Here is a 9077-nt window from a genome sequence, read left to right as displayed (position 1 = left end):
AGAATGGTGGCCGAGCTGGCGGCCACGCAGCGGAAGCAGGCAGCGGTGGTTCACCGTCAGCAGGAAGAACTACGGGACGAGACCGAGCGCCACCTAAGAAGAATGGCGGAGATGGCGGAGATGGCGGAAGGCACCTCGGAAGCCGGTGGTGGGGGACGAGGCGCGCGGGAGTCTGCGCCTGACGGAGGAGGGGGAACAGCTGGGTGAAGGGCTGCTCCTTCCAGGAGCAGTGGAGGAGACGCACGAGGGTCCACACCGACCGGAGGAAGAGAAGCCGCTCCGGGAAGGGCCGTTCCAGCTCGGAGTGGTCAAAGAAATGCTTAAGACGGAGGTGGACAAGGGGCGAGAGGGGCTGTGCCTGCTGGAGGTGGAGGCGCCACTGCCGCGCCAGCCGGGAGTAGCGGAGGAGACTCTCCAGCCGAGAGCGGCGACGGGCTGCTCGAGCCAGCAGCAGCAAACGGCCCTGACTCATCGAGGTATGGACTCCACGAAACTGCTGATGGTGGGCTGAGGTATCGGCGCCAAGATGCTTTAATTTGTGTAAATTGTGAGGTGGGGCCTTCATGGATAGGACTTGTTTCTTCAGTACATCCCACAGTTGCTTGATCGGATTAAGATCTGGAAAATCTGGAGGCCTAGTCAACACCTCAGTCTCATTGTTGTGCTTGTGAAACCACTCCTAAATGATTTTTACTTTGTGTAGGGCGCATTATCCTACAGAAAGAGACCACAGCCATCAGGGAATACAGTCTCCATTAAAGTGTGGACATGGTCTATAATAATGCTTATGGAGGTGATACATGTCACAGTAAGATACACATGATTGGTAGAACCCAAGGTTTCCCAGCAGAACATTGGTTCATCACACTGTCTCTGCCAGCTTCCCTTATTTTCATAGAGATTCTTGCTACCAGGTGTTCCCCAACTAAGTGATGCATCCAGCCATCGATATGATGTAAAAGAAAATGTGACCCATCAGGCAAAACCACCTTCTTTAATTACTCCATAATCCAGTTCTGCTCATGTGCTCAGTGCTTGTTCTTTCATTGGCAGACAGGCATCAACATAGGCAGCCTTACTGGTCTGCAGCTTTGCAGCCCCATACAGAACAAACTGCAATAGACTGTCTATTCTGGCACCTTTCTTTAGTTTTGCTGTCACTTTGTCAGTAATATTCTGTTCATTGCGTTTTGTTTTTCCAACTGTTTTCTTCTCTCCATAATTACTTTCTCTCAATATGCGATTATTTTGGTGCTGAAGGAAACACACTAGAAACAATAAATATAAAAACATTTAGACATCTATTGGCCGAGTGGATCAACTGAAGAAGGAATCATTAAATAAAAGCAGAAAGATCTAAACACATCGAGGAAGTTGATCAACACAAAGCTGTAACCTGTGTCAGTACAGAGACACAAAAAGAAGAACAGAAAAGCTAAGACACCAATACTAATATTAATGAGAGAATGAGGAACAGGTTAGTGTGTGAGTGGGCGGTCAAGTGAATCTATAAACAGGCAGATGGAAGTGGTGGCTACTAAACTGACAACATGTGCATAATGGGAACATAAAAGGCAGACTGACTGAAAAAGAAAGACAAAAGCTTCACAGGTCTGTTTGCTTTGACATTACAACATCTAAACGGAGAAGTGTTTCACTCGCTGTGTTTCTGCTGGAATCACACACGGACTTTTATTTTGTCATTTCTCCTCTGTAGCAGTCTGATTATTAGGTAAGAAAACATTTATTGCATCTTACAAGATTTTTATATCACAATAATAAGAAGTGCTTTATTTTTGTTTGTCTGATTTAAAATAAATGTAAATTTTGTATTGCTCTATAAAACAATGCAAGTTCCTGATTTAATTAAACCTTTATGTGATCTTATGTTTTTTTTATACAGGTGATGAGTTTTGTGACAGTCCAGTCTGTGAACATCATGACAGGCATCATGTTACTGAGTCTCCTCTTTATTCCAAGTGAGTCGTCTCATTTCAGTCATTTACAGTCTGACAGATCAGTGCAGATAGAGATACTTTAGAGAAAAAAAACATCACTCCGTGCAATACTGTACTAACTGCCACTCAAAAAGTTTGTACTGCTCAGTTTGTGCTGCTGCTCACTCCTGCCACTTTATGTCATGTGCAATATTCCATTTGTCTTGTGACTTGTCTTCTGCTCGTCAAATACATTTCATTGCAATGTTGACCCTGTGCTAACTTGCATATGACAAATAAAACTGAAACTGAACTGCAACACATGTCTAATAAACTCAGTGTATCATAATTCTGTTTCCCATCATGTGTATGAGTTTGTTTTAATTTTTCCAGGTACTTTGGCTGATTGTCCTCAAGATTCAAACCTGTTCATCACTGCACCAACAGAGATGGAAGCTCTGAGTGGATCTTGTTTACAAATCCCATGTAACTTTAGTGAAACCGGAACAGAAAAGTTTGACAGCACAAGACCTGTTTCTGGAGTGTGGATTAAAAATCACTCCAATGTTAATATATTTCCAAACAATGAGATCTTCAACAGCAGTGGGACAGTTAACATGTATCCAATGAATATTACAGGAAACCTGAAGGAGAAAAACTGCACCACTCTGTTTTCCAACTTAACCACAAATTATACAAACACATACTACTTCAGAATTATGAACTGGCCGTTCAGAGCAACAGCTGCTTGTGATCCTCTTAAAATAACAATTAAAGGTGAGAAAGTTTTCATTTTATTGTTGATAATAAAAAAAAATCTGATTTGAATATTAACAGCTAAGATATAAATGTACTAACTTTATATTTGGCAGTTAAAAATGTGTTGTCCAGTTTTCTTTGTTATAAAATTTTTAAGTGCAAAAATAAAAAAAACAAAGTTTGCTTACTGTGCTGATTCCAAAGCTCAGGTATTTCTCCTACATGGAGGAAATAATAAACTCAGAATAAAATAATTTCCTGACTGAACAGCATGAACATGTAAAATTAAGACTTTAACATAACTACACTCATCTTCATCTGTTACTTGACTGTGTTTCCTGTATTATCAGTGTAAAAATTGAGCTTGATGTGAAACCACAGATTCTCCTTGGAGGCCCAATATTGCAATCCCAGGTGATCTGAAGGAGAAGGAGTCTGTCACTATAACCTGCTCAGCTCTCACTCCCTGTCCACACTCCCCTCCTCAACTCACCTGGAATCTCCAACAAGACTCTCACAACAAAATAGAGCAAAACACAGATGGAAGCTTTACAACTAAAATCCAGCAGAACATCACTCTGTCAGTCACACATGATGGAAAGAAGATCAGCTGCTCTGCCAGATATCCTGTGAACCAAGGAAAATACACCAAGACAGCAGAGACAGAAGAGACTCTCAGTGTTTCATGTAAGACAATCAGAGTTTGTTGTTGAACTGAATCCTATAGGACAACATGATTTATGGGATATGACTTTCTTATTTTTTTCTCCAGATGCTCCTAAAGACACCTCAGCATCCATCAGTCCATCAGGTTTGGTGTCAGCAGGCAGCTGGGTGAAGCTGACCTGCTCCAGCAGAGCCAAACCTCCAGTCAGCAACTTCACCTGGTTCAAGAAGAGCAGAGATGGAGCTGTGAAAGTATCTGAAGGAGAGATTTACAGCTTCAGTGTAACAGATGGAGGAGTTTATTACTGTGTGGCCACTAATGATCTGGGTAATCAGACATCAGCAGAGATTCATGTGGCTATTAAAGGTAATGGCTCATGCCACTGAACTGTTTCATGCTATTATCTAACTTTTTCTTCTTTGTTTATTGAGTAACTCATTAAATCTCTTGAAGTGTTTTGTTTTTTCTAAATAGTGCTGTACAAAGTGTAAAATTAAAAATCATGGTAATATAACGGAAAAGAAAAAGAAGAACCTCACGATCTGTTTCACATCGTGTGTTGTTTCATCTTGATATTGGTTTTCTACCAGGATTCCCACTCTGGTCACTTCTTGGAGGAATCCTTGGGATTATGTTACTTTGCTTGATCATCTTTGTTTGGTAAATATTACATCACATTAGAAAACATGATCAATTTCTGTCACTGACATGGTAGCTGAACGTGAAATTATCTGTTTACTCACAAATATATTTAACCTAAAACAGAGGATAGTTAGTTTAACAGCCTCTTATATCTTCCAGGTGCTTAAAGTCAAAGCATCAAACTCAACAACAGACTCATGTAAGAAAATACTCAACTTCTCTGTAATTTACTGAACTGTGTTCAGAAAGTTATTTACACTTGTACCTCCACCAGAGTCTGCTCACTAGATTCAAATGAACCTTTCTATTTGTTTCTATTTTATAGAATCAAAGAAGTGAAGAGTCGGTTGTTGAAGAACCAGCAAGGAAATCAGAAGGAGAGGAAGAAAACATCCATTATGGAGAGATCAGCTTCTCTGTGCTGAGAAATGAAGCATCCTCTGACTCAGTGCAGGACAGAGGACAGCAGCAGGATACAGTGTACGCACAGGTGAAAGTCAACAAGCCAAAAAACACAGAGCGTGCTGATGGCCAAGGGGAACTGTACGCTGAGGTGAAGAAAAAGTTATAACATTACATTAACGCAGCGTATTAAAAAACACACACACACAAAAGTCAAAATTTTTATTAACTTAAAAAAAAATTACATCCTCCAGCTTTTTATGTTCAACTTTAATTTCACTGCAGTCCAATAAAGAACTAATTCACATGACAGCAGAGAAGACTGAACATTAAAAACTTTTACACAATGTAGCTATTTTTTATTATTATTTTAGTTATTATCATGTTCATACAGTATTTGAATGCTGGCATGCTGTGTGTGCTCTTGTATGATTTAATATAAATTAATGTAAGACTTCTTCACAGGTAATTTGTTTAAAAGACTGCAGGGAAACTGGCATCAAAACACGTCTGTAAATTTATTAAACACATTAAATAAAATATGTTTATTCAATGTAATGTGTTTTTGTGTGATATTTAATATAATTATTCTAAAAGTTTACTCTATATTGTTAATGATATGAAACGTGGGATGTCTTTTTCATATCTAAATAAGTGGATAAAAATTTTATTTTGTCTTCAAATTTCACTCTTTTTTTATATATTAGGGTCGACACTTTTTGTAGTGCCAGTTTCTCTTTTAATGGATTTGTTTTATTGTTTGAGGAGGTTTTTTTTTTTAAAGAAAAGCTGGTCTATAGGTCATATTTATTTATTTACTAAGAGTTCACATGAACAGAGCTGCATCACAGTCTAATAATTAAAGTGTCTGCAAGAAGAGAACACACATCTCAGAGATCAGCAGTGTTAATATCTGACACAAACATCTGTATAGTACTCAAGTAATGTTAACATTTGGATGTGAATCCTATTGCTAACTTAGTTAACATGTTAGGATCCAAATCTCTGACTGGCCTTAACATTTGCTCATAGCAGATATAAAATAATCACTATATTGGGCTTTTATCAATAATCAACTGTCTGCTCTACAAAAACCACACTGTAGTGTTACTGTGAATTGTTTGTGCTGAAGGCACCACTCCACATATCATGAAAGATAAAGTGTCTGTTTGTGGCTGATTTACTTCACTGGTGAAGAAGAACTGATGAGTTAATTTATTTGAACAAATGGAGACATTTGTGTTTCATGCTGTGTTTTCATAGGTGATGCAGCCTGTTCGGTGATGAGTTTTGTGACACTGCAATCTGTGAACTTAACTTAACAAATATTTTACTGAGTCTCCTCTTTATTGCAAATCTCATTTCAGTCATTCACAGTCTGTCAGATCACTGCAGACAGAGATACTTTACAAAGACACATTTACACTTAACCTGTTGACACTAATGAGAAAAGGAGAAGCCAATATATTGAACCACAAAAGTCTGGCTTTCAAGATCTGCTTTTAAATGAGCAACATCAAACATTAAAAAAAAACAAAGAAAGATCTTTGAAATTAAACTGCTCATTGGTTGCATTTTAGAAATTGCAATGTTTTAATAATTTGGCTAAAAAGCAACATCTGTACAAACATTTTTTTTAAAAGAATCCCTTTTATTATATTTACATGACATATTAAAAAAAATAAGAAAAAATGTTCTTAAATGGAAAAACAGTACGGTAAAAACGAACAGCAATGTCAAATACAATAAGATTGACATGCAATCTTAACTAAAGAATAAAATCACAGAGACCTTACTTTGTCTTCTTGGTAGAAGGTAAAAGAAAAGGGCTGATAGCGTTCATTCTCCTGGATGAGGCAGATTGTGTGTTTTGTGTGTATTTCTGCATGTTTAAGGGCGCCAGTAAATGGGTGAGTTTATATGTGGTGAAATATCCGGCGGCTGCTGTGAATAAAGGTGAGAATATCAATGTTGTGTTTGCCCTGGGCTTCGATGCAGAAAACAAGATGTTATGATTATGTAGATGTTAATAATAATATTATTGTTGTTAATAATTCAGTGTCTGACAGCCCCAGATCAGTGGCTCAGATATTAGCCCTGCCACTCGAGAAGGTACTCCCCTATATAATTAATGAGGATCAAACAGGTTTTGTTAAAGGCCTCCATTGTTAAATCCTCTGATAACATGAGGAGACTTCTCAATGTTATTCATCTTTCACAAAATTCTGATGAGCCATTCCTTGTTCTCTCTCTTGATGCAGAAAAAGCGTTTGATCGCGTTGAATGGTCATATCAATTTTTTTGCCTTAGAGGAATTTGGATTGGGTGAAATCTTTGTAAATTAGGTGAAAGTTCTCTATAACTCCCCAGTCGCAACGGTTATAACTAACAGGATGCACTCCAGCAATTTTGCTCTCCCGTGTGGGAATAGGCAGGGCGATCCTCTTAGTCCTCTACTCTTTGACATAGCCATAGAATGTCCCCTGTTTAATTCATTTGTTAAAGAGATCAGTGAAGTCAAAACACTCTCCAACAATCCTATTACCCTATGCTCTGTCAAGGCCTAGAGGATTGGCCGTGCTTTGGAGGGTCGGGCCCATTTGACATTCTCCCTGGCTCCTGTTATGAATGGCCCTTATTTCTTGCCTGGATGTCTGGACCGGGGTTTTGTGGTCTGGTCTAATCTGGGGCTGGTTAACTTGGGTGATCTGTTTAGAGGCCGGACCCTTCTTTCCTTTCAGCAGCTCCAACAATGTTTTGGCATTCAAAATGTGGAATTCTTTAGATACCTGCCACTGAGGCACTTTATAATTAATGACACCACCCTATTGTTGGACCCTACTAGGTCCGCAGTGGAGGATGCTTTGTCCCCCCAACAGTCTGGAAAATCCTTCCTTTTACAAGGTTCTTAACTCTAGCTCAGCCCCTCGCTTCCTGGCTGCTAAACAGGCCTGGGAAAGAGGCCTAGGCTGCTCAATAAATGATCCAGACTGGCAGGAGATCTGGGCCTGTGCCTCTAAGATATCTGTCTGTAATTGGGCTAAATCTATTCAGTTAAAAATTGTTCATCGGGCATACATCACACCCTCTTTAAAAAGTAAAATAGATGTAAACTCCTCCCCTTTATGCTGGAAGTATAATGCAGAGAAGGGTGACTTTGTGCATTGTTTTTGGTCATGTGTGAAAATTCAATATTTCTGGTCAGATGTTGCAAAGGTATGTCGGCGTGCTGACGCCTCTCCCAATCTTTTTATCTACCTGGTGAAAAACCACAACGAACGACTCGAGACAGACTTCTTCAATAAATCAACTTCTTTATTTCAACCCCTGCGCAGAAGATCAGCATAAAGCGTCTTGCAGGTTCCAAGGGCAGTCCTTCGAACTGTTACATTTATAATATTCCAAAGTTCCTTATTTACCTCCCACCTTTCCTGTTATTCTGTTATCACGTTCGCCTATACGTCATACACAGTTTCGATCAAAACAGCTTCTTCCTCATCTCTCGTCTTCTACCTTTCCTTTTAAGGTATGGCCCTACCTTTAACCCCTTTCTTATTGCATATCTTAATTGTGAATATGTGTGTGTGTGATGTACATGTCTTTGTCTGCAATGTGTGTGTGTTCCTGTCTGCACTGTAAGGGTGTGTGTGTGGGGGTCATGTCAAGTGTCATGAGTGTGCGCTTTGTAGGTGTCAAGTGTGTGTTGTGCCGGGTGTTTACGCTCTCCTCCTCAGTCTGCTTTTTGTCTATACTTACCTAATGTGTTAGACTGTTCTTAATGTCTCCCTTTTGCCCCCCTCTTATCTATTGCAACTTCTGGGCTATTTCTATGCATCTTTTTTCTGTAATGTTGCTTCAACTATTCTTGCTCCCAAGGTCACACAGAGGCCTGCTTAAAAGTATAATGTTTAAACAGTATAATGCTAAAAAGCTATATAATGCTATATAATTCCAGAGGTACTTTCAGTTATTATCAGCTATGTTGTTCCTCTGGACCCTCTCTGTCTTATACTGGGAGTAATGGACAATCTGATTATCAAAGGCAAGCACAAGAGACTGTTCCAGCTGTTATCTTTTGCAGCCAGGAAGAATAACCTGCTCCTCTGGGGATAATCATCAGATTATGCCTGTGTGTTTCTGTTCTCAGTATTCAGTGTTCACTTCATGTTTTGTTTTCGTGCCAGCAATAAAGCTGAGGTTTTGAGTTGTATTCAGTGTCCGAGTCTCGCATTTGGATCCTCCTCTCCATCCGCCTGCACACAGAGCCCTGACACCAGGAGAGCAAACACAGCTCAGAGTATTAAAAAAAACAAAATGAACAAAACAAGGAAAAAGGCTCATGGTACTCAACCACTCTATTGTGTTTTACTTACATAGTTTTAGCTATAGTTGCTGACAATAAATAATACTGGTATTATCTAGTGGCTCAAATGAAGAATGACTCATTAAATACGAGCAGAAACATTTAAACAAAATGAGGAAGTACATCAACAGCAAGTTGCAGACACATTTTCTGTAACCTGTGTACGTACACAATGTGTATGTACGTTTCTGCAGGACAAAGAAGAACACAGAAAATCTGAGATACAAATACAAATATGAATGAGAAAAAGGTTAGTGTGTGAGTGGGCCAAGTCAATCTAGAGGAGGTAGGAAGGCAGAAGCGGATG

At 39.4% G+C, this 9077-nt stretch overlaps 1 protein-coding gene across 1 annotated transcript; it reads left to right on the top strand.

Annotated features, from left to right (window-relative positions):
* Positions 1-2135: 2135 nt before the first annotated feature.
* LOC102208410 (myelin-associated glycoprotein-like) lies at positions 2136-4576 on the top strand. Its single transcript, XM_013907883.1, has 7 exons — positions 2136-2142; positions 2331-2714; positions 3078-3383; positions 3469-3729; positions 3954-4023; positions 4165-4204; positions 4331-4576. Exons 1-7 carry the CDS (start codon positions 2136-2138, stop codon positions 4574-4576), a joined length of 1314 nt encoding a protein of 437 aa, XP_013763337.1.
* Positions 4577-9077: the final 4501 nt, after the last annotated feature.

The sequence above is a fragment of the Pundamilia nyererei genome, unplaced genomic scaffold (genome assembly GCF_000239375.1).
Source record: "Pundamilia nyererei isolate P.nyererei 1_Seehausen unplaced genomic scaffold, PunNye1.0 scaffold00575, whole genome shotgun sequence".
Classification (NCBI taxonomy): Eukaryota; Metazoa; Chordata; class Actinopteri; order Cichliformes; family Cichlidae; genus Pundamilia; species Pundamilia nyererei.
This window is presented reverse-complemented; position numbering and strand designations above follow the sequence as displayed.

Bases quoted from the DNA above. Each gene is read 5' to 3' on its own strand.
- LOC102208410 (XM_013907883.1), top strand. The intron at 3,730-3,953 runs GTAATGGCTCAT...GTTTTCTACCAG, and splicing joins GATTCATGTGGCTATTAAAG to GATTCCCACTCTGGTCACTT. The intron at 4,024-4,164 runs GTAAATATTACA...TATATCTTCCAG, and splicing joins TGCTTGATCATCTTTGTTTG to GTGCTTAAAGTCAAAGCATC.